Source organism: Hevea brasiliensis, chromosome 9 (genome assembly GCF_030052815.1).
Source record: "Hevea brasiliensis isolate MT/VB/25A 57/8 chromosome 9, ASM3005281v1, whole genome shotgun sequence".
NCBI classification, from domain to species: Eukaryota; Viridiplantae; Streptophyta; class Magnoliopsida; order Malpighiales; family Euphorbiaceae; genus Hevea; species Hevea brasiliensis.
The window spans coordinates 30245257-30269649 of record NC_079501.1 but is presented as its reverse complement, the minus strand read 5'-3'; the positions used below and the strand labels follow the sequence as shown (position 1 = coordinate 30269649).

The following is a 24393-nucleotide window of genomic DNA, read 5'->3' as shown; positions in this document are numbered from 1 at the left end:
AAAAGTATATTAATAATAGAAAATGAACAAATAAAATTTGTGTGCACTATATATAAATTTTTAGGTATATGGAATATATGTTAATAAGAATTAATGATATTGAAGCTAAAAGCTAAGTTAATTGGCTAGCGTTATATCTATAATTTTTCTATCATAATAATTAGGATTTATATATTTTTACCGAATAAATACAACTAAAATAATAAAATAAATAAAATAATATTTTATGGAAATTAAAATACAAATATTAAAATAAAAAATATTATAAACTTTATCCAAAAATATTAGAAAAGAAAAAGACAACCTTATTGAAATTAATTAATTTAATATAATATAAACATATATAATTTAATTATTTGAGATAAGAAATTATTTTATTTATTTTATTATTTTAGTTATTTTTTTCAGTAAAAGTTTATAAATCTTAATTTTATATATATATATATATATATATATATATATATATATATATATATATATATATATATAAAATAGTAGCCAATTAATTCAACTTTTAGCTTTAGTGCTATTAATAAATATTAACATATATTTCACATACCAAAAACTTTATATAGTATAGATATATAATTTTATTTTATTATCTTAAAAGGATTAAAAAATTTTGATATTTTAAAACGATAAAAATATAATATAATTTATTCAATCTCAAATTATTTCACATCTTCAATATGCATTTTTATTTTTTCTAATTTTATTGACATTATTTTTTTTATATAATATTATTAAACTTGATTAAAAAATTGTGAGATAAAAAGTTTTCATAATCAACCTACGAGTTAAAATATGAAAATAAATCAATGCTAATGCTCCCGTTTTTTGCATGCAACTATTAGTAATTTTAATATAATAATAAATATAAAAGTATAAAAATATTTTAAATTTATTATTAATTATTCTGTATTTTATTTTCATTAATTTTATGTAGGCTAAACTTTTAGTCTCACAATTTTTTTAAATGAAGATTTCATATATTGCAAAAGTAAAAAAAAAAAATATTTTTAATAAAAATAAAAATATAGATAAAAAATATGAAATAATTAGATATTGATTAAATCATATATATGATTATTTTCATCATTTTAAAATATCAAAAAAATTCTATATCATCTTAATATATTAAAAAATATTCAAACATTTTCTTCATAAATATTATTAATATTATTCTAAAAAAGGATATTAATAATATGAAAAATATACTAATAACAGAAAATAAAAAATAAAATTAGTTTGCACTATGGAATATATGTTAATAAGAATTAGTGTTATTAAAGCCAAAAGCTATATATGTTAATAAGAATTAGTGTTATTGAAGCCAAAAGCTAAGTTAATTGGCTATCATTATATTTATAATTATTTCTATTATAATAATTGGGATTTGTATATTTTTATTGAATAAATGCAACTAAAATAATAAATTAAATAAAATAATATTTTATGAAAATTAAAAAACAAATATTAAAATAAAAAATATTATAAACTTTATCCAAAAATATTAGAAATTAAAAAGACAACCTTATTGTAATTAATAAAAAAATTTGATATTTTAAAATGATAAAAATATGATATAATTTAATTAATTTCAAATTATTCCATATCTTCAATATGCATTTTTATTATATTGTTTATTTTTTATCAATTTTATTGATACTATTTTTTTATATAATATTATGGAATCTTGATTAAAAATTGTGAGATAAAAAATTTTATTTATATAAAAACTAATAAAATTAAAATATAAAGTAATTAATAAGAAATTTAAAATATTATTTTATTTTTATATAAAAAAATTAAAAAAAATAAATACATAAATTAAAATTATTAATAATTACGTGCAACAGCATAAACAATTCCTTTACGCATATGCATGTGCATATATATATATATATATATATATATATATATATATATATATATATATATATATATATATATATATATATATAAAAGCTGAAATTTACAAAATGGCCGATAAAAGTAAACAATTAGGAGTTATAAAAAATTGCTAAGTAGTATATTAAAAGATTTAACTTAATATAATTGTAAAAAGTAATAAAAATAATTTATTAATTAATTTATCAACTTATTTCAAAATTTAAAATTAAATTGTATATATCTTTATAGCCTTTATCACATGCAAAGTTATGTCATTTATTATTAAAAATATAAGATATTATTTTTTACATTCTTATAAAGAAATATTTAGAAAAAATAATTAATAATCACTTAAAAAGTAAAGATTTTCATCTAATTTTGATAGGTGCATAATTATTCAAATTTTAATATAAATTCAAATTGCATTTAACATAATTAATTAAAATTTTAATATTAAAAAATTTTAATATAATTTAAAAATAAAAAAATAAAAAAATAAATGTTAAATTATGTTATCAAAATAAAATAAATAAATAATTTATGTAACGCACAAATAAAATAACTAATTAACTTTACATTTTAAATCAAATCGAGGGTCTACCGCATTATTAATTCATATCATCAAATATTTCTATTTATAAATTTAAATGTTATTATTTTTATCTTATCAATTATTTTTTCACAAATTTTAGGGAAAATGATTAATTTTTTTCATTGCTTATAATTTATCTCCATTTTATGGTAAAGCAATTAATAATTTTTTATTTGTTTATAATTTTTCTCTATATAGAAATGCGATTAATATCTTTTTAAATCATTGTAAATATATTAAATCAATGCGAAAGTGAATGCATCAAATAAAGTTAAACCATACAAAAATATTTTACAAATACAAAGTTATAACAATTATTATTAAAAATATAAGATATTATTTTGTTATATTTTGCAAAAAAAAAAATTTAGGGAAAAATAATTAATAATTATTTAATAATAAAATTTAATTTAATTTGATACATGTATAATTATTTAAAATTTTAATATAAATTTAAATTACATTTAACATAATTAATTAAAGATTTTAACATTAACAAAAATTTAGTATGATTTTTAAAATATAAAATATATAAAAATAAATATGAAATTATATTATTAAAATAAATAAAAATAATTTACGAGATTCGTAGGGAAAATAACAAGTTAAATATTATATATTAAATGACAAAAAATTATGACAAATAAAAACCTAAAAAGATCTATTCGAAGAATAAAAAAAGTAGCGATATAATAGTTTTTTGGGTAATTTACAACTAAATTAAAACTCATTGTTCATCAAGCAATAAGTGAAAATGAATAAATGAAAATATTATATATATATATGAAAGAGAGCAAAAAGTCCTCCTAACCCCTCTCTCTCTTTTTAATACACATATTCTGAATAAGGATGTTGAATTGATAGTTTTAGGCTTCAAGGATAGTAAAATATTTTGTTGGTCTTAAAATGCCTCTGTTTCAACTCAATATGCTAAAATGCTTACTATGTTCAGATGGCCCAAGCATAACTTTTGAGTCAATAAAAGAAATTATTCTTTTAACAAATGAAATAAATTTTAGAAACAAAAGTTACAGGATGAAGCTTCAAAAATATTACAATGATTACAAAACTGAATAAAATAAAGAAAGATATTGATTAAAATTTGTGATCAAATATGCAGTTATGGATGCGAAAAATGACATATTCTTAATTTTTAAATAAATAAATAAGATTAAAAAAAAAAAAAAACACTTGATGCTACAACTACAGGTCAATAAAATTTTATTTCTTTTTAGAAAAAATATATATATATTGATTATTAAGTGGTGGTAGTGCTGCAAAAGATTACAAGTACCTGTTAGAGTAAATAAATTATGAATGATGAAACACCAAATAAGAAATTCCTTTGCCTGTTGTCATTCTGAATCTGGTTTGGTTTAGTTGGAGAGAAGGTTCATGATTTATCCTGCGTATGAGAAGGGTTTTGTTCTTGTTTCAGTCTTTGAGGTGAAGGTTTGTCTTCCTCATCTTCTTGATTTCTGCTTCTCTTTTTATCTCTGCAAAGACAATCGTCTCGAAACATAGGATGTACCCCACACTTAATTATAGCCTTGTAATCAAAATCCTCATGATATGTTGGCTTGAATGACACCTTGTGAATGCAGAACTGAAATGAGGCCTCAACGAAACTGTCTTCCATGTCGAACAATTCATTCCAAAGGAACACATGTTCTGAATATGACAGAGCAACTTTCAAAATCATCAAATAGAAATCAAAATTTTTACTGTTATCTCCAGATTTATCTATGAATTGGGCTTTGCAAATAATGTTAGCCATATCATCACCAGGACAATTTTTGGGATCAAAAATAGCACAAAAGGATAAACCAATCAAGTGAGGCCGATCTAGTATGAATGATAGAGAAGATCCACTCTGGTTCTTGTATCTCATTGTTTGAGGCACTTCATCCCCGGCTATACATAATTTAACAATCTGTATCGAGAAAATTGTAAGTTCTTTCATGAAAGAAAGAAAAAAAAAATCCATGCTTATCTTTGTGTTTCTTGTAAAACCTGAGAAAGGGAACCATACCTTGTGTTTCAACAGATGCGTTTCCAATACATCCTCCATTACTTTCTCATATACGCCCTTATCCAAATTGATGCAATTACGAAAGTCAAGATATTTTTCTTCTTCTTCGTCTTCATGTTCTTGGAAAAGGAATGATGTTGATGCAGATTCCAGAGATGTGCAATTCGATGCATGTAACTCTTCTAAGCATGGAAGCTCCGGTAAAAATTTAAGTCTCTTGCAACCATTTAATGTAAGCCAGTTCAACTTGTGTAGTTGTTTAATGCTTGCCGGTATGCTCTCAAAATTGTTTCCACCTAAATATAACTCTTCCAGTGACACTAAAAAACAAAGACTCCGGGGAATTTCTAATGTACCAGTGTCATCTAAATCAATTACTCTTACACAAGACAAACCTGTCAAAGGAGGCAATGTCAAACCTTCACATCCCCTACACCTTAACTCTTCCAATTTTCCCAATTGATTGATGGATGATGGTAATGTTTTTATTCCACTTCCAGATATATAAAGGACCTTCAACAATTCTAAATCCCCTATGTTCTCTGGCAATCCATTGACATTCAAACAATATGAGATATCAAGGTCTGTAAGAGATTTCAGATTGCAGATGCTTTGTGGAATGCTATGCAGTTTTTTGCAATCATTGAGAGTAACTTCTTTTAGACATTTCAACTTGCCAATGCTGCTGGGAATCTCAATCAAGCTTCTACATTCGTCCAAATATAAAACCTCAAGATTTGGGACGCTAGACAAGTCTGGAACTCTGATTAGCTCGAAAGAGTAGCTGAGGTCTAAATATTTCAAATTTCCAAGAGCCTGTAATAAAAATATCAACAAATTAGCAGATGTTAATTAACTTCACAAAATGTAGCTAAATTATAAAGTAGCACAATAACTCTTGCCTTATATCGATTCCAAAGTTGTATGAGGTTGCTTCTAGGCATGTGAAGTTCTACAAGATTTTTTGGGCAAAAATTTAATGGCAAGGATTTCAAAGGGTATCTTTCCCAGTAAAGATATCTTAGCTCTTCTGGTAGAAATTCAAGGCCGCTAGGAAGCAGAACTTGTCCTTGTTTGGAATAAGAAGCATCAAACAGTTTGAGAAATCTAAGATTGCACATCTTCGTGAAGGCTATGGAACTTAGCTCCAAATATCCATTCCCAGACACGTCAAGTAATATGCCTTCAACATTTTCAGTTCCCTAATAAATAACAAAAAGGATAATTCAATACAATATAGTCATTGCACTTAATTCTTATGAAAGCCACAGTTTTCTTACAAAACTTAAATATATATGATAAAGAGAGAAGATGTATAGGTTAGTTTGGTCCTTACAGCATTTGTTGTCAATACATGACAAATATCCTTATATTTCCACAACCTGCTGCGTTCTCCAAGCTGTTTGGATTCCTCATAAACAATATCCTTCCCCATTTGTTGTAACAAGTCATGCATACCCATCCTACCGTTTGAATCAGTCACAAGAGATTTATCAATTAGACGACTTATCGCTCTTCTTGGAAAAAAATCACAACCTTCTAATATTCTCTCAACACGATCTTTAAGCTCCTCTTTTAGCAAACATGCAATATCAAGAAATATGCTCTTTTCATGTCGCTCTAGTCCATCATAACTTATTTTCAAAACTGCTTGAATGTTCATATCAGGAATATCTTTCAGTTTTTCCAGCTCACTTTCCCATTCTTCAATCTCCTTTTCATACAAAGTAGAGCCTAAAATTCTAAGAGCCAGTGGAATGCCTTGAGCATATGCTATCACCTTCTTCGATATATTCACATATCCTTTCTTGGGATGATTTTGTTTGAACGCATACAAGCTAAAAAGACAAAGATCTTCATCATAATTTAATTTTTCAACCTCATATATATAATCCTCGGGGCAAACATTCTTAAGTACTTGCCTATCTCTGCTAGTTACAATGATTCTACTTCCATTATGATATAAATCACACTCTCCTGCTAGAAGCTTTAAATGGTTTGGATCATCCACATCATCAAAAACAATAACAACCTTTTTGTTCTTAAGTCTTCTCCTAATGAAAGCATGTAACTTAGGTGTGCTTATATGTAAATTTTTGTCTCCTAACAATTGATGAATGATTTTATCTCGTAAAATAATTGGTCTTTGCTTTCTCATTTCCTGTCTGACATTATCAACAAAATAGTGACCGTCAAATTTAGCCATAATTCGACTAAATACTTCACCAGCAATAGTTGTCTTGCCAATACCTCCCATTCCCCAAATTCCTATGACCCTTTTATCATTTGTTGATTCAATACATAATAAGGATTCCACTTCCTTGACACGTGAATCAATTCCAACTAAGTTATCATTGTAAGAATCACTTGAAGAGGCGTGTCTTAATTTCTCTGAAACATCTTTGGCTATTTTCTCAACTAGTTTGGATTCAGACCTGATACATATAAAGAATAAATGCTAGTAAGTCAAAATGAGCCACTTTCAGACTCCATTTATTTTACGAAAAATTTACATATGGAAAATGATTTCTATGTAAATTGTTTTCTAAAAAAATATTTTTCATGAAAATATTTTTCATTATTTGGTTGTAATGTTAAACTAATAATACGTATGTATTTATGTCATACATGTATAAGTTTTTTAATATTTTAATAAGATTGTCAAAGTCCATAAAATGACTTCCCCTTTTGAAAAGAAGATGCCATTTTGTTGAAAAATGGCTTAATTTTTCCTTTTGATCTCCATTAATGTAATACCTGCTATTTTTTAATATCAGAATATCTGTATTTGATGGAATATTCTAGTGAAAAGTAAAACTTCACTGACAAGGTAATGGCAGTAAGATGTGAAGGTATGTTTATGTATGTGTGAAATTTTCAAAATGTATTTAAGAACGAAAAATGTTTTAAAAATTTTTAAGTGAGTATTTTCAGCGGAAGGAGTTTCGGCAGCCAAAACATTGACTTTTGATACCTAAAGCCCCTTTTTGCTGCCCAAAAGCTCTTTTGGACAGAAACAACCTCCGTAGCCAAAGCCCCTTGATAGAGAGGGTATAAAAGGGATCCAAAGCCTATTTTGCTACAAAAAACACTTGGATTTTTCTTCTTTTCTCTCTCTCTCAACTATTGGGGCTTATAAGGAGCTTTTTGAAGAGATTTCTTTAGATTTTTGAAGATTTTGAGGGAGATTCTTCCATTCAGAAGTGTGGAAGAGTAGATTCAAGTTTTGAAATTTTGGTTCTCCAACCTCAAAGCTCCAAGAAAAGAGGTAACTTCCTTTTCTTCTTGATCTAATGGGTAGATCTAGGAAAGTTGATGAGGAATGAGGTTTCTATAACTTTGATTGCATGAAAAATTGTTTTAAGTTGAGTTTTAGGGGAAATTTATGCATGTTAGGATTAGAGTTTTGTGATTTATGAGGAAATCTCACATTTTATTATTAGAATAGTTATGTTTAAGTGTTATAGGCTTTAAATGGCTAGTTTCCCATGATAGATTTGAAGAAATCCATGCATATGCTATGTTAGGTTTGGGGAAAACCTAGGATTTGAGTTTTTTTATTAATGTATGTGGGTATTAAACATGTTTCCAAGTTACATTAGGCCCTAAAGATGTGTAAATGTGATGGAATTATGTTTTGGAACTTTAAAATGAGTTTGGGTGTTAATGGGAGAAGGAATCTTTAGGTTTTTAACTTAGGAATTCTAGAAATTTTCAAGTTCACCAGCTAAAAACTAGAGGTTTGACAGCCGAAGCATGCAATTTCTCAAAAAATCTGAAAATTTTTTAGGTTCAGCAGCCAAATTCAGCATTGGATAAAAATATTATCTGAAGCCTAAGACTTCAGCAGCCGAAGTGGGTTCCGCCTGACTTTTTCTCCCTTCTTTTCTAAGGTTCCAAAATATGGTTTCACGATTTCTAAGGGCTTAGAATAGGACATTTATGATATGTATAGATTTTTAAAACCTTATATAATACTCTAGGGTCCAATTTTATAGGATCGGGCTTGAGGGACTTAGAAGGATAAGAATCCAAGGATAACTTTTATTCGAGTAAGGTGATTGATAGGCTACAAGAGGTGAGTAAATCTAACATTAATAAAATGAAAACCATTTATATATAATTGATGAGCATCCTAATGCATCAAGTCATATTTATTAGGATATATGCATATAGAATATAAAGATGTTGCATAATTGCATAATTTGTTATTGGTGCATTGATGGATGTTGGATGACCCACTAACTCTCCCCATGTTTTGAAGATGTAACATTATGTATGTTATGCATCCATAATGTAAATCCCATGGGGAGATCTTTGAGTTACCCTTCAAGGGAGATCTGTAAGTTGCCCTAGGGTATATGACACAAGTCATGTTTGAAAGGAAAGTTTGGAGAGTTACTGGTGATAATATCCATTTTACATGAAATATTTGTAATGTGAAAATCCACGTGAATGATGTATTGCACATGTATGAATGAATGATACAATTAATGATGATTAGTTTACTCACTGAGCTTGTGTAAGCTTACCCCATTCCCCTAACTCCCAAATGCAGAGTTACAAGACTAGAAGAGTTCCTCGAAGAGAGAGTACCAGGGGTAGCCTTAGCCCTTCCTTGATGTATGATGTATGGGTAGATGGACATATAATTTATGAATAGATAATGCTGTGCTGGTGATTAAATAAAAATTAGAGTTATGTAATATTATCAAGTATGATGATGTATATAATACGTTATCCCTTGTGGGAGCATGCATGTAGAACCATTACACTTTGGGTCCTATGTATGTTAAAATTCTAATTATAAACCATTTTTATATTAAGAATATTTATGCATGGATGAAAAGACTAAGGTGTAATGATTTGAAATATGTTTAACTGGGGAAATGCAGGAATGTATGTATGCTTCTCAGGTTTTAGGCTTGCTACGGGTTCCGGCAGCCTTAAGCTGACCTGATCTCTAACGCTGATAACAACCCTTGGTTTGGGTCGTTACAGTTAACTCATTTTTTGAGTGCGAGAAAATGTGAAAAATGCTTTCCAAGAAAATATTTTCCACAAAATAAACGGAGCCACTTCTAAGAAAATAATGCACAACTAATATGTTTTGATTTTAAAATATGGTATCATAATTGATGTACATATTAGCAGTGTCTATATTTGAATTAATACTCTCAAATATATATATATATATATATAAACAAAAATAAGAATGTTAAAAGAAAATAACTGAATTACTTGATGTTCCGTGAATCCCATCCTGATAAATTGCTTATTTCCGTCAAAGCATCGAGCCATTTATCCACCTTGTCTAAATAGCCTTTGAGTTCTTCTCTATGCTTAGCAAAAGCAAATGCCTCCCCAAAATTCCCTGTGAGATTTTGAACGTCAGTTGGATATACATGGTAAAAAATTGGTAAGACTACTTGTCCTAAAGTTTCCTTGCATTCGAGTATCTTCACAAGCTCATCCAAGCACCATGGAGAATCTGCATAATTTTGAGAGAAAACAACTATTGAGACATAAGAATCTTCAATTGTTTCCAAGAGAGTAGGTGAGATCTCTTCTCCCTTCCGAAGGTTTTCATCCAAGAAGGTATTGATTTGTTTTCGCTGCAATGCATCAAAGAGATGGGAGAGAAAACCCTCACGAATATCTTTGCCTCTAAAGCTAATAAAAACATCATACTTGGAAGGAGTTGAAGAAGTGGAAGCCATGGTAAGTTATAAAAGAAGGCTTGTGCAACTGAGTTTGAAGAAGGTAAAGACAGCAAATCACTATAGATTAATATTTTGGTAATTAAACTTTTCTGAGACAAGAAATTTTATGAAAACCAGATTAGAAATGATGTAAAACCAAGAAAGTGAAAAAGGAAACAACAAATGCACCTTTTAGCAAGGAACATATTATGATTGGAGCATGAATTGAAAAAGTGATTAACTACAAAAAGGGTTCAAAGTCACGTGACAGTAATTTGACCAAGAAAAAATGCAGATAAATTAAAATAGCTACACAGTATAAATTAATATATTAGGATGTAAAATATTAAGAAGGTTTAATTTTATAGAACTAAGAGGGTCTTTTTTTTTTTTTAGTTTATAAATTGATCAAATTAGCTTAAATAAGCTTATAAGTTATAAAAATAAACTAACCTATTTGTTTATAATAATTTTTGAGCTTATAAATTAAATTTATAAATTAAAAAAAAAATAAGCTAGGGAAACTTAACTATTCATTTTGGTGCTTATAAATTCTATATGTATAAACTAGTTTGACCAAGTATTTTACTATATTATCCTCTTTTATTTTTTAAAATTTCATCACAAATTTAATTAAATATTCTTTTTAGTCATTTTAATAATAAATATGCTTATAAGTTATTTTTTACTAAATATATTAAGTCATTTATAAGCACTTCAATTAAGCATATAATTATTTAAAATTTTAAATGCCTATAAGTTTAAAATTAATTTATGAATTATACATATAAATTAATTTTTATAAACTAAATTAAACACCTTTTAAGTTGTGTCTGAAATAATAAAATTAAAAATTAAAATTTTAATGCAAGGCAAATAAATAAAAAAAAGGATAACATAAAATTTTATAAAAATAATTACTTTTTAATACAAAAGGATTTAGGAAGTAAATTATCATAAAGAATACATGACTAGGAAACAGTACATGCGACTTCCATAAATTAAAAAAGAAAAATACAATAATTGAAACTACTGAGGTTGACATGACACGTTTTAAAGGGAAATTACAATGATACCAAGTTTGCAGCATGTTGATCATTATTAATTCTTAATTAACTAGTTTAAAATAAGTACTTTTTTTTATTACAATAAATACGTCTAAAGTGACACATTTCACTACTTTAAATCTGTTTAAGATTACTCTTAACGTTGCTACTAAGAAAAATTCCTTTTTAAACATACTGGTAGAAGAATATTAAAAAATAATTTAAAATTAAATTTAATAAATATTAATTATAAAAATATAAAAATAATAAAATAATTTTTTAATTATTTTTTTAATAATATTTAAAATAATATTTTTTTTAAAAAAATAATTTTACCTTTCAATTTTAATACCAAATAAATACTTAATATATATCAAATCTTACTATTTAAACTAAGAAATATGGCCTTTCTTTTGTTATTCTTTATTAAGAATTTTGGGCGTTACGACTGGGGTGTTGTTTCCTTTGTCTATTTTGTACTTTATCTTCTAGGTTTTTTTCTCACCTAGCACCTACTTGTTTAGATTAGGTGTATTAGGTAAGCGTATTGACGGGTTTAGATTAATGACAATCATATTAAGTGTTTTCTAGAATCTTATTTAATAAAATTTTTACTTAAAAAAAAACTAAGATATATGGCCTACTGATTCTGAGCAGTTAAGGTTACAAGCCTCATATTCATTGGTCGAATTGTTTAATAGCTATTATTATTAATAAAAGTAATGTGGCCCAACCGCAAGTATACGGGTCGTATAAGTAATATAGAAAACATATCGTTCCCATGAAAAGTTGTCTTAATGATCGAATTCTTGATATAAAAATTGACTAATTTGAACTATTTTTGAAATTAAAGCAATAAATTAATAGATATTAAAGTGTGAAATCTATATATGTAAAATTAATAATTTATTCAACAATGTAATGATTCAATTAAATTTGCGTCAGATTAAAATAAACAAATTGAAATATGGCAAGATTTAAAATGGCCAGCAATTAAATTCGATTAGAAATTAACAATGATAAAAGGGGCGATTCAGGAGTTTGGGAGTTCATATTCAAGCTATTTTGATATTCTTAAATTTGTTATTCAACTTAAGGAATTTACTGGTTTTAAGGAGATTAATCATTAAATCCTTTGAATACTCTTTTGAGTGAGACAAAGAGTGCCTTAATCAATCTAATCCTACTTTCGTGGAGTTAAAATTAATAAAGACCCATTAAGTATCTTAATTAACCTGTAAATCTTCTTAATCCTTAGTATATTTCTAGATCTAAATTAATTAAGTCTAATTTCTTGATTATCTATCACAAGGTTTTCTCCTTTCGGTGCTTCAACTATGGATTAAGAACAATACTTAATGGGATCCTACATAAGAAATGAATAAAACTCCATTAAAATCACAAAATATGGATTACCCAATTAAAATCCACAAAATATCTCAAATATTACATTCCAACTCCAGAATCTAATGAAAATTACTCACTATCCATAATATTTACAATAAATTCTAAGTAAATATAGAAATAAATCTTAAATCTAAGCTGAGAACTAAGAAACCCAATACAAGAAAGGTAGGAAATAGGGAAGAAAGGGAGAAAACTCCAAATCTAGTTTAGAAATGGAGAGTTGACGTTTTTTTGCTCTGTTTTCTGACTCTTCCCCTACTGCTCTTTTCTCACCTCCTCTCATCCTTTTCTAAAATGAGATAAGGACATATTTATATCTTTCTAACAAGTAGTCCTAAAATGGTGTGTTTGAGGTAAAGTTTACATGAGGAAATCTTTTGCCAGCTCATTATGAAAAGTTGCACAAGTTGTGCAAGTTTCTTATGTAGATTCCATGCAAAATTGGTGGTTCTAGGTGCTTCCTATGATGTTGCATAAGCTATGCAGGTTGGTTGTGCAGTTTCTTCAAGCTTTGGAGACTCTATGAAACTGCATAAGTGGACTGCATAAGTTATGCAAGCCCTTATGTAGTTTTCGGCAGGTTTTGGGCCCTCTGTGTGAAGCTGCATAAGTAAGAAGTAAGTCTGCATAAGTCATGCAGTGACTTATGCAGATTTCGGCAGGAATGAAAAATTGCTTCTTCTCCCTGTGCAGAACTGCAGAACTGCACAACTTATGCGGCAAGTTATGTGAATTTTGACCACTTTGCATTCTTCAACTTTGAAGCTTTGTTTTTGACATCTTTGGCTATAGGAATCACTCCTCACTGGCATAATTTCTTTTTAGTCCCTCAAAAACACCATTTTACCTACAAAACAAAGCAAAAATTACAATTTAATCCAAAAATTGACAATCATGAAAAACTATCTAAATAACTAATAAAATTAGCTAAAAGTGACTAACAAATAAATAAAATGGCCATGAAATTAAACCTAAATGACTATGCAAAATGCATGTATCAAATACCTTCAAACTCAAATCTTTGCTTGTCCTCAAGAAAACTTTAAAACATAATGCAATTTTTTAGGGGTGCCTTGTCCAAAGAGCTATGAAAATCACCTATTAAAGTAACTTAACATACCTTTAGCCATACCAACAATCCATATACCCATCCTTCAAGATGCAAAGAATCTAATGCTTATCCAAGCTTTCACCGCTTAGCCATCAAGTTAATTATCATCCAAAATTCCCAAACCAACCAATCAAAAGAGAAAGTCATGCTCAAAAGGAATTCTAGAACAATCAATAGCCAAAGTGTCTCTATGATGGAATTTAATGAGTGAATGAATAAATTTACAATCCCATAGGCAAACTCCCTACTCCTATCTCCACTAATATAGCAAGTACTATCAAGAGATCAAAGGTCTTTTTAGGAATGTAATGAGGCTATAAGGTTCAAAATGAGGTTAAGAAGGAAAAGGGTAAAAGGGATTCAAAGCATGAGAATATTTTCAATCTTGAAAACATAAGGTACACTTATATATATATATATATATATATATATATATATATACATATATATATATATAAAGAGGAGAGAGATACACAATGAGAATTTTTTCAAGTGCTAGCATATTTTACAAAATACATAAAATGGAGGGACACTTTGATACTTTAAACTTGTATCTTATATTTTCTCTCGATGATTGTCCCTAAAAATGCCACCCCCAAACTCATTTCCTTTAATTATTTTAGGTGGATTTCTTTTAATTTGAATGACAATAGTGAAAAGCACATATACTAGCACTTTTACAAGATGACAAGCATTTCTTCTCCCTTTCATTATTATATATTTTTCTCTCTCTTTTTTTTTTAATAGAAAGTGTAGCTAATATTATAAATAATTATTCTCATGAAAAGGGTTAGAGTGTTTGGTTTATTGGCTGGGTAGCAATAAGGGTTTCAAGAAAAATTTAGAATATGTAGGCTCAAAGGGGTTTACAAGAGTTAGTTTTAATTGGGAAAAAGGCCAAAGATTTAAAATAAAAAGGTTTAAATCAAAGAATGCTTAATCATCTCCCTTTTCAAGTACAAGCTAATATTTCGCCTTGAAAGGTTTAGAGAATTTGTTCTAGGATTGGTGAGATATCACTTAACTACCTTTTATCCAATAACTCCCTCTAAATACTCCAATCTCTAAACACTCCAATCTCTAAAGGACTAGTTGGGTAGCTTTTTGGCTAAGAAGATATAGGCAAGGGATAAACACTTCAAAACTTTGCACCTCTTAGAAAACTTTCAATCCACAAACCCAACTTAAGGTAAGTCAAATCACTCTCATAGGCAACTTCTCATTACTCAAGGGATTTGGCAAAAGATTTTATTTCATTATGCATTATTCCTAAAAATGAGCAATGCATTAACTAAATGGAAGAAATCTATTTGTATGCAATGTGTACAATTTCTAAGTGATGTATAATGTGTATGTGAATGCATTATATATATGTGTGTATGGATGTGTATGTAAAATATTTACAATATATATATATAAATGGAATGGGATGAGATGTTCCTATACTCAAAATGTGAAAAATGTAGCAAAAATCAAAATGCACACACTCCCAAACTCAAAATTGGACATTATCCTTAATGTCTAAGGTAGTGTAGCATGAAAACTCAAAACAAAGAGGAATAGTTAAATTTAAAAGCAAAAAGAAAGAGTTACCTGGTATAGAGCAGTATTTTAGCATCCAAAATGTGAATTTAAAAGATGATGGTGATGGATAAAGAAGCTGCACAGGTTATGTAGAATAAATACTTTGCAGAACAGGTGCATAAGGAGAGTGTATAAGCTGTGCAGTATGGCATGAGTTGCATAAGAGACTGCACAGGCTATGCAGAACATTTGCATAAGGAGTTTCATAGACGGTGCAGTATATTGAAAAGCTACAGCATAATGATATATCAATGAAAAACTTGAAAACACCAGCAGAAGTATGTAAATATATACAATGTATTGACAAGTATGCATAAAGGGGCAACAAAGGTAATGAGAAGCAATGAAAAACTAATGGAATAGCCATCCAATTGTATCTCAAGAAAACAGAATTCAAGACAGACTAAAATTATTCCAGCACATATAAAAAGAAAAGCTCCTAGAAGTTGAACAAGAGCAAGATAAAAACTAATCTATTTCTATGGTCTTGCCCTTGTCCAAAAGTTCTACTAGAGGACTGGATGGAGCTAGCTGCTGCTGAAGGGGTGGTTCTGGAGGAGGTGATGGAGGTGGAGGTGGCATACCCAGAAAAGCCATGAGCTGCTTCATCATCTCTTTCAACTCTTTCTACCTGTCTCTGGTCTCCATAACAAGATCAAAGAGTTTATCATGACGATTCTTAAGGGTATCAAGACCAGATTCAAGCTTCTTATCCACAAAATATACATCATCACTAAGCCTCTCAAAATAAGTGAATAAGGCTTTAGTGTTGAAGGGAGGAGGTGCTATGGAGGAAGAGGGTCCAGCTACAGATGGTGTTGGCTGTGCAGATTCTGTTGAGGTATCCTGCATAGATTGAGTAGGTGGTGCAGGTTCAGCAGGAGGCTGTTGGACTACTGGTGCAGATTGTGCCTCTAGTTGTGTAGATGGTCCTGTATCTGCCACTGGTTATGCAGTGTTAGATGGTGGCAAACTGAATCCAGTCTTGTATAAGTGAGTAGCATCAAAATATAGAGTGTCTGAAAGTGCTGGTAGAGGATGCTCTTCCGGATCAAAACCAAAATGTTTAGCTATAACAGTTATGAGCTCACCCATGACTATATCACATACAGATTTGGTAGCAATATGCAACACGTTCACAGAAGAAGTAACCAGGACTTTGTGAAAAGCACACCATAGCATGAACAAGTCAGATTTTCCAACAGCACCAGAACTAGTCCCTCGGCCCAAGATAGTGCTAGTAATAAGCCTATGGATAAATCTAAGTGCTGGGTCTATTATTTGAGAGGTCTTAGATCTGCCAGCATAAGAACCCTGAGATTGATTTGTAATATTTCTTCAGAACTGAACAGCATTCCAAATACTTTTATTTGCTACCTCTATGCCTATATATGGGACCCTAAAAAATCCATCAATAGCAAACCCAAAGATACTGTGAAATTGGTCTAATGATAGCTCTCTATTTTGCCCCAAGCACCTAAATTTCATAATTGGCTTGTAATCTATCTCATGCAATTTCAAAGTAGCAGAAAATGAGGAAATAAATTCCAAAACTGGGGCTGGATAAACTAATTCTTGTTTATGCACAAATTCCATCTAACCTAGACCATCAAGGTAGGCAACAACATTATCAAATAAACCAACAAATTGGAGGGCATCTGCAAAAATGTACCTAGTGGGTTGCACTTTTCTGTCCTTTAGATTCTTAAAAGTTGCCTTATGGGTTGGATCAAGAAGAGGCCAAGGTAATTTGGATACCTGAGTTGCCGCTGCTGAAGGTTGCTTCTTGCTAGAGGAGGGAGATTTGGTTTGTGGGGTAGAGGTAGAAGCAACAACCATTGTCATGTGGAAGTCGAAGTTCTAGGGTTTTTGGGTGTAGGTTCATAAAGTGGAGTAGCAGGAGGGTCCTTGCTTGCGGGAGGTGGTGCAGATGCCATGGGTCGGGTTGATTTAGATCGGATTCTCCTTTTATAGGTGGATGTGGGAGGAGGTGGAGGGGTTTGTTGTGGAGGAGAATCGGGATTGGGGGCTTGCATAGTGAGGGGTGTGACTTGGAGAGGAGAGTCTTGAGGGGAAGGGGGAGGCATTTCCATGGTAGTGGTGGTCGATGATCGTAGGAATGGAGGCGGGAAGAAGAAAATAAAAGAGATAGAGGGGAAGTTAGGGTATCGGTCAGCGAAAAGGTAGGGGGCTGAGGGATTGATGCCGAGAAAAATGAGAAAGAGGGTGGTTGTGAATAGTAATAACGGGAAGTGGGAGATGGGAAAGTGGGTTATGCGAAAATTTTGATTTGCACAGGACGTGCGAATTTGTGCATAAGGGAAAAATGGGTGTGCATAACTTATGCAGGTGCTTATGCAAGTTTCAGCAAGAATGGGGATTCTGAAAAGTTAGTTGTACAAAAGTGCATAACTTATGCACACACTTATGCAAGTTTCAGCAAGAATGGGGATTCTGAAAAGTTAGTTGTGCAAAAGTGCATAACTTATGCACACACTTATACAAGTTTCGATAGAAAAAAATCCCTGTAAATTTGGTGATGCAATAGTGCATATGCTATGCACTTGGCTATACGGAATTTAGCAGAAATGAAAATTTCAGGATTTGAAGTTATGCAAGTGTGCATAAGTTATGCATACACTAATGCAAGTTTCGGCAGAAATGGAAATGGCAAAAATTGTGGTGGTGCAGAATTGTATAAGTTATGCAAGAACTTATGCAAATTTCGGCAAGAAATGAAATGGCAAAAATTTGGTTATGTAGGATTGCATAAGTTAAGCAAGAACTTATGCAGGTTTCGGCAGGATTGGAAATTAAGGCAAAGTGAAACCCGAAAGTTGCATAAGTTATGCAGTTACTTATGCACATTTCAACAAGATTCAGATTACATTAAAAAATGATTTGCAAGTTTGAAAAATACATGAGAATGAAGAAATGTAACCCTGTGAAGCATAAACCATGAGAAATTATCATAAAAAAAAAACACATCAATATATGCAGAATCCATCACAAGTGCACCATACAAGCCTGTAGAAGTAAGTTCTGCATAAGAGACATTTGTGAATTATGCCATTTCAACTCAAACCCTGCAAATTAACATTCTAGCACATTAAAACTCAATAAAAATCTGCACAAAGTTGCACTTATCCACAAAAGAAAATAGGTTCCCAAGTTATGCCAATAAAATGCAGCATGTGCACATTGAATCACACAACCCAAATAAGTTCAAAACTACTAAAATGACCCACTTACCATCATATCAACATGATAAGCACAGATATATAAAAGATACACACCCAACCTCAATAAAGAAGCAAATAGCATATGCTGCAGACCCTTTTTGCTGAAAAATTTTTCTGCATAAGCCAAGAAGGGGTCCTGCATAGGAAGCAATAAAAATAAACCAATCTTGAGAGAGTTAATGGATAAAATATCAGATTAAGAGTAACTCCCCAACAGTGCAACAACCTTTATCCATTGAAATACATCTACAAAAGACAAAATTCAACAATGTCAAAAATTGAATTTGGGGAGATTTAAGACAAAAACAAAAGTAATGCAAATAAAAGTAAATCAACAAAAGCAAAATAAAAGAACTTGGGGTGTCTCCCAAGAGCGCTAATTTATAGTTCTTAGCTAGACTCTTTATGCATTTCACTAAAAAGGAGTTGTGGGGTCAGAGAGCTTGTAACAGCTTGATCCCTTTATTGGGTCTCCAGTTATGTAATGCTTCAAATATGCCCATTGACCTTAAAATTCTCAGATTTTTCACTCCAAATTTCAATTGCTCCATAAGGGAAAACTTTAGAAACTCTATATGGACCAGTCCACCTTGATTTAGGTCCTGGGAACAATTTCAATCTTGAGTTGAACAACAAAACTGAATCACCTTGTTTAAATTCCTTTTTTCCTGAGATGCTTGTCATGCCAAACTTTAGTTCTTTCTTTATAAATACGGATATTTTCATAGGCATCCATCCTCAATTCTTCAAGCTCATTAAGTTGCAATAGCCTCTTCTCACCAGCTTGCTTGAGATCAAAATTCAAGGTCTGAATGGCCCAATATGCTCTATGCTCTAGCTCCACAGGTAAATGATAAGACTTACCATACACCAACCTAAAGGGAGTAGTTCCTATAGGGGTTTTATAAGCAGTTCTATATGCCCATAAAGCATCATCTAGTTTGACAGACCAATCTTTCCGAGAATTGCTCACTGTTTTCTCCAAGATATGTTTGAGTTCCCTGTTAGAAATTTCAATTTGTCCTAAAGTTTGAGGATGGTATGGGATAGCTATCTTGTACACTACACCATACTTCCTCATTAAGCTCACAAATTGCTTATTACAAAAATTGAACCCCCATCACTAATTACAGCCCTTGGAGCTCCAAATCTACTCAAGAAAAATTTCTTCAAGAATTTCACTACCACCTTAGCATCATTAGTTGGAGTTGCAATAGCTTCTACCCACTTTGATACATAGTCGACTGCAATTAGAATATATTTATTACCATATGAAGGAGGAAATAGGCCCATAAAATCTATTCCCCATACATCAGATAATTCCACCTCAAGAATATCATTTAAGGGTGTTTAATCTCTTTTCAACAGATTTTCACTCCTTTGACATTTATCACATTCTAATACAAATTTCCTCACATCCTTGAAAAGGTTTGGCCAAAAGAAACCAGCCTGAAGAATTTTACTAGCTGTTTTAGAGATTCCAAAGTGTCCTCCATAATCAGAAGTATGGCAATGATGCATAACACTCTCTATCTCCTCATCAGGAATACATCTTCTTATTAAACCATCACAACATCTCCTAAAGAGTAAAGGATCATCCCATCTATAAAATTTTGCCTCATGCAAAAACTTTTTCTTTTGTTGCCATGTCATTCATAGAGGTAAAACTCCACAAGATAGATAATTCACCAAGTCTGCATATCAAAGTAGTTTAGCAACAAGAGAGAAAAGTTGTTCATCCAAGAAAAACTCATCAATGGGGACTGCATCCATTTCTTCATCATCCAATTTCAACCTACTAAGATTATCTGCAACTACATTTTCAGCTCCCTTCTTATCTCTAATTTCCAAATCAAACTCTTGTAGCATCAGAATCCACCTAATGAGCCTAGGTTTAGCCTCCTTTTTATGGAGTAAATACCTAATAGCAGCATGATCTAAAAATACAACCACCTTTGAGTCAATAATGTAAGGTCTAAACTTTTCCAATGCAAAGACAATTGCTCAGAATTCCTTTTCAGTTGTTGCATAATTTGTTTGAGCCTCATCCAGTGTTCTACTAGCATAATAAATAGCATAAGCCCTTTTGTCTTTTCTTTGACCAAGAACAGCTCCAATTGCATAATTGCTAGCATCACACATAATTTCAAAAGGTAGACTCTAATCAGGCGGTTGCATGATTGGTGCAGTAATAAGAGCTTGCTTCAACCTATAAAAGGCATCCAAACACTCTTGGTCAAATACAAATGGTGTGTCATGACTTAACAAATTAGACAAAGGTTTAGCTATTTTAGAAAAATCCTTGATAAAGCGTCTGTAGAACTCGGCATGCCCTAAAAAACTTTGAATTCCTTTGACATTGGTAGGAGGAGCCATCTTCTCTATTTCTCTATTAGACACCAAATGTCCAAGCACTATCCCTTCCTAAACCATGAAATGACACTTTTCCCAGTTTAACACAAGGTCAATATCTGCACATCGCTGCAAAACTTTAGAAAGGTTAACCAAGCATATGTCAAATGAAGATTCATAAACAGAAAAGTCATCCATAAAAACCTCCATTATATCTTCAATGAAATCTGATAAGATTGCCATCATGCACCTTTGAAAAGTGGCTGGTGCATTACACAACCCAAATGGCTTCCTTCTATAGGTAAAGGTTCCATATGGACAAGTAAAAGTTGTTTTCTCTTGATCATTTGGATGGATAGGGATTTGGAAAAATCCCGAATACCAATCTAAATAGCAAAAATAAGAATGCCAAGCCAGTCTTTCTAATATTTGATCAATGAAGGGAAGTGGAAAATGATCTTTTCTAGTGGCAATATTTAATTTTCTGTAATCTATGCACATTCGCGAACTAGTTACTATTCTGGTGGGAATTAATTTGTTATTTTCATTTTTGACCACTTTCATTCCACCTTTTTTAGGGACAATATGTACTGGACTCACCCAAGTACTGTCTGAGATAGGATATATGATCCCTGTATCAAGCAACTTCAAAAATTCCTTTTTAACAATTTCTTTCATATTTGGGTTCAACCTCCTCTGATGTTTAATAGATGGCTTACAATTTTCTTCCAAAATAACTCTGTGCATGCAAAAGTGTGGACTTATTCTCCTAATGTCATCTATGGTGTATCCTAAAACCTTCCTAAATTGCCTCAACACTCTTAACAACTTATCAACCTCTAAAGTGCTCAAGTTTGCATTTACAATTATTGGATAAGTGTTATTGGGGCCAAGAAATTCATACCTGAGCTGAGAAGGAAGTTGCTTAAGTTCTACCTTAGGTGCATCTTCTTCCTTGAATGATGGTTGCTTAGATTTGACTTTTTCCTTTTGTGTGAGTTGAAAAACTGGAGCAAAAATGAATGGTGGACTACCCTCTAAATGTTGAGCATATGCAGCCACATGAGGGTTGTCATTGTCTATGCTTCCTCCATGAACTAAGCAATTTTCAAGTGGATCTTCCAGATATCTCTTTCTAAAGTGTTCTTCAACCAGCTCATCAATGATATCAATTCTCAAACAAGTATCAGCTTCAGAATGATACTTCTTCATGGTGTTATTAATATTGAAAACCAATTGATCTTCACCAACTCTAAAAGTCAATTTTTCTCCCTTAATATCAATCAATGCTCCTGGTGTAGCTAGAAAGGGCCTTCCCAAGATAATTGGGATATTAGAATCCTCTTCCATGTCCAAGATGACAAAGTCAATAGGTATATAGAACATCCTAACCTTCAGAGGCACATTCTCCAAAATCCCTTCAGGATACTTAATTGATCTGTCAGCTAACTGAAGAGAAATGTGGGTTGGCTTAAGATCTCCCATATTGAGCTTCTCATAAATGGAGAGGGGCATAAGGCTAACACTAGCCCCTATATCACATAAAACTTTTGTAGAACACGACTCTCCAATATGACATAGAATTGAAAAACTTCCGGGGTCTTTAAGCTTAGGAGGAAGTTTCTTCTGGAGTATGGCACTACATTCTTCTGTCAAAGCTACAGTTTCATGGTCTTCAAGTTTCCTTTTGTTTGAGAGAATTTCTTTTAAGAATTTTGCATAAGAGGGCATTTGTGAAAGAGCATCAATGAAAGGCACATTTATGAATAGCTTCTTCAAAACCTTTAAGAACTTCCCAAATTGTTTATCAAGCTTTGCTTTCTGAAATCTTTGTGGAAAGGGAAGTTGTGGTTTGTATGGCTCTGGAGGTATATACTTCTCTTCCTTCTCTTCAATTTTCTCTTTACCTTTTTCTGCACTTTCTTTCTCACTTTCTTGTTTTTCACTCTCATCAATTTCTTTCTCATTTTCTCTCTTCTCACTTTTTTCACTTTTCTTCTTGTTTTCACTCTTCTCATTATTTACAACCTTCCCAGTTCTTAAAGTAATAGCTTGACACTACTCTTTTGGGTTTTTCGGTTGACTTGGAAGTTTTCCAAAAGATTTGGTACCTGAGGAAGATGCTTGTTGTGCAATTTGATTTTCCAACATTCTGTTATGTGTTTGCATCTGTTCTAGCCTTGCTTTCATCTCTCTCATCTCTTCATCATGCTTAGTTTGGTTAGCAAGAATCTATTATAATAAAGCTTATGTGGTGGAACTTTGCTCTTGCTGTTGTGGTGGAGGATTCATGTTTCTTTGCTGAAAATTAGGCAATGGTTGCCTATTTTGCTGATATGGAATTCCTTATTGCTGTTGTGGTTGAAGATTCTGATTTGGGACTTGATTTTGCTGATTTCCCTGTGAAAAGTTGAGATGATTCCTCCAAGCTAGATTATAAGTTTGAGAGTAAGGATTCCCCATTTGTTTGTTTTCATAATTACCAACATATGCAGTTTGCTCTCCATAGTCTATTCCACAGTTAGTAGTTCCTTCTGTATAAGCAACTTGTTGTGAACTTCCAGATGATGATGATGAACTAACCAACATACTTAAATCTTCCATCTTCTTAGCCAAAACATTTGTAAGTGCATCAAACTTTGCATTAATCATGTTGAATGGATCAAGGTCATACATTCCAGCAACTTGCCTCTTTTGAGTTGGATGGTCCTCTTGGACTACTCCAAAGATGAGTATTCTTTGCAATTTTCTCCAATAGCTCATAAGCTTCATCTTCATGCTTCATAATAAATTCTCCTCCTATTTGAGCATCAATAATCCCTCTAATTGCAGGAGTAACATTGGTGTAAAAATTCTGATTTATCATCCATTTTGGAATGGCATGATGTGGACATTGTCTCTCTAATTCCTTCCATCTTATCCATGATTCATAGAGAGTTTCATCTTCTCTTAGTCTGAAAGCTGTCATTTGATTTCTCAATTCTTGAGTTTTTCCAAGTGGAAAATATTATGCAAGAAATGCATCAGTGAGTTGCTCCCAATTTGTAATGGAGTTGCTCCCAATTTGTAATGGAGTTGTGAGGTAAAGAATCAAGCCAATCCAATGCTCTATCCTTCAAAGAGAATGGGAACAACTTCAATCTTGCTGCATCATCAGATGCTCCAGGTTGTTTTTGCATATCACAAATCATAGCAAACTTCTTTAGATGTGTGTGTGGATTTTCGGAAGATGTCCTCCAAATTGGGAATTTTGAATCATTTGAAGAAACCCAAAATCCATCTTGTAGCTATTTGCATCAATTTTTGATCTTGCTATACTCTCTCTCAAGTCATCAAAATGAGGAAATGCATGATCCATCATACTTCCCCTAGGCACATTAGCATTTACAACTTCTTCACCTTGGGCTGCATTTTCATTATTTCGATCATTTC

General features: G+C 31.1%; 1 protein-coding gene and 1 non-coding gene across 2 annotated transcripts; one reads left to right on the top strand and one right to left on the bottom strand.

Annotated features, from left to right (window-relative positions):
* Nucleotides 1-3878: 3878 nt before the first annotated feature.
* On the bottom strand, nucleotides 3879-10237 carry LOC110660828 (disease resistance protein RPV1-like). The gene is made up of 4 exons (XM_058152219.1): nucleotides 9759-10237; nucleotides 5854-6952; nucleotides 5420-5719; nucleotides 3879-5333 (listed from the first exon to the last, which is right to left on the bottom strand). The coding sequence occupies exons 1-4, from the start codon at nucleotides 10235-10237 to the stop codon at nucleotides 3879-3881; spliced, it is 3333 nt and encodes a 1110-aa protein (XP_058008202.1).
* Nucleotides 10238-23837: 13600 nt separating this feature from the next.
* On the top strand, nucleotides 23838-23944 carry LOC131183515 (small nucleolar RNA R71). The gene has a single exon (XR_009151566.1). It is a non-coding gene; the product is annotated as a small nucleolar RNA R71 (small nucleolar RNA).
* Nucleotides 23945-24393: the final 449 nt, after the last annotated feature.

What these genes read in the sequence shown, in the direction of transcription:
- LOC110660828 (XM_058152219.1), bottom strand. Translation starts at nt 10,237, where the DNA reads ATGGCTTCCACTTCTTCAACTCCTTCCAAGTATGATGTTTTTATTAGC. An exon ending in ATGTATTGACAACAAATGCT is followed by an intron (nt 5,720 to 5,853) that starts GTAAGGACCAAA and finishes GTTATTTATTAG; the next exon opens with GGAACTGAAAATGTTGAAGG. An exon ending in AACTTTGGAATCGATATAAG is followed by an intron (nt 5,334 to 5,419) that starts GCAAGAGTTATT and finishes TTTTTATTACAG; the next exon opens with GCTCTTGGAAATTTGAAATA.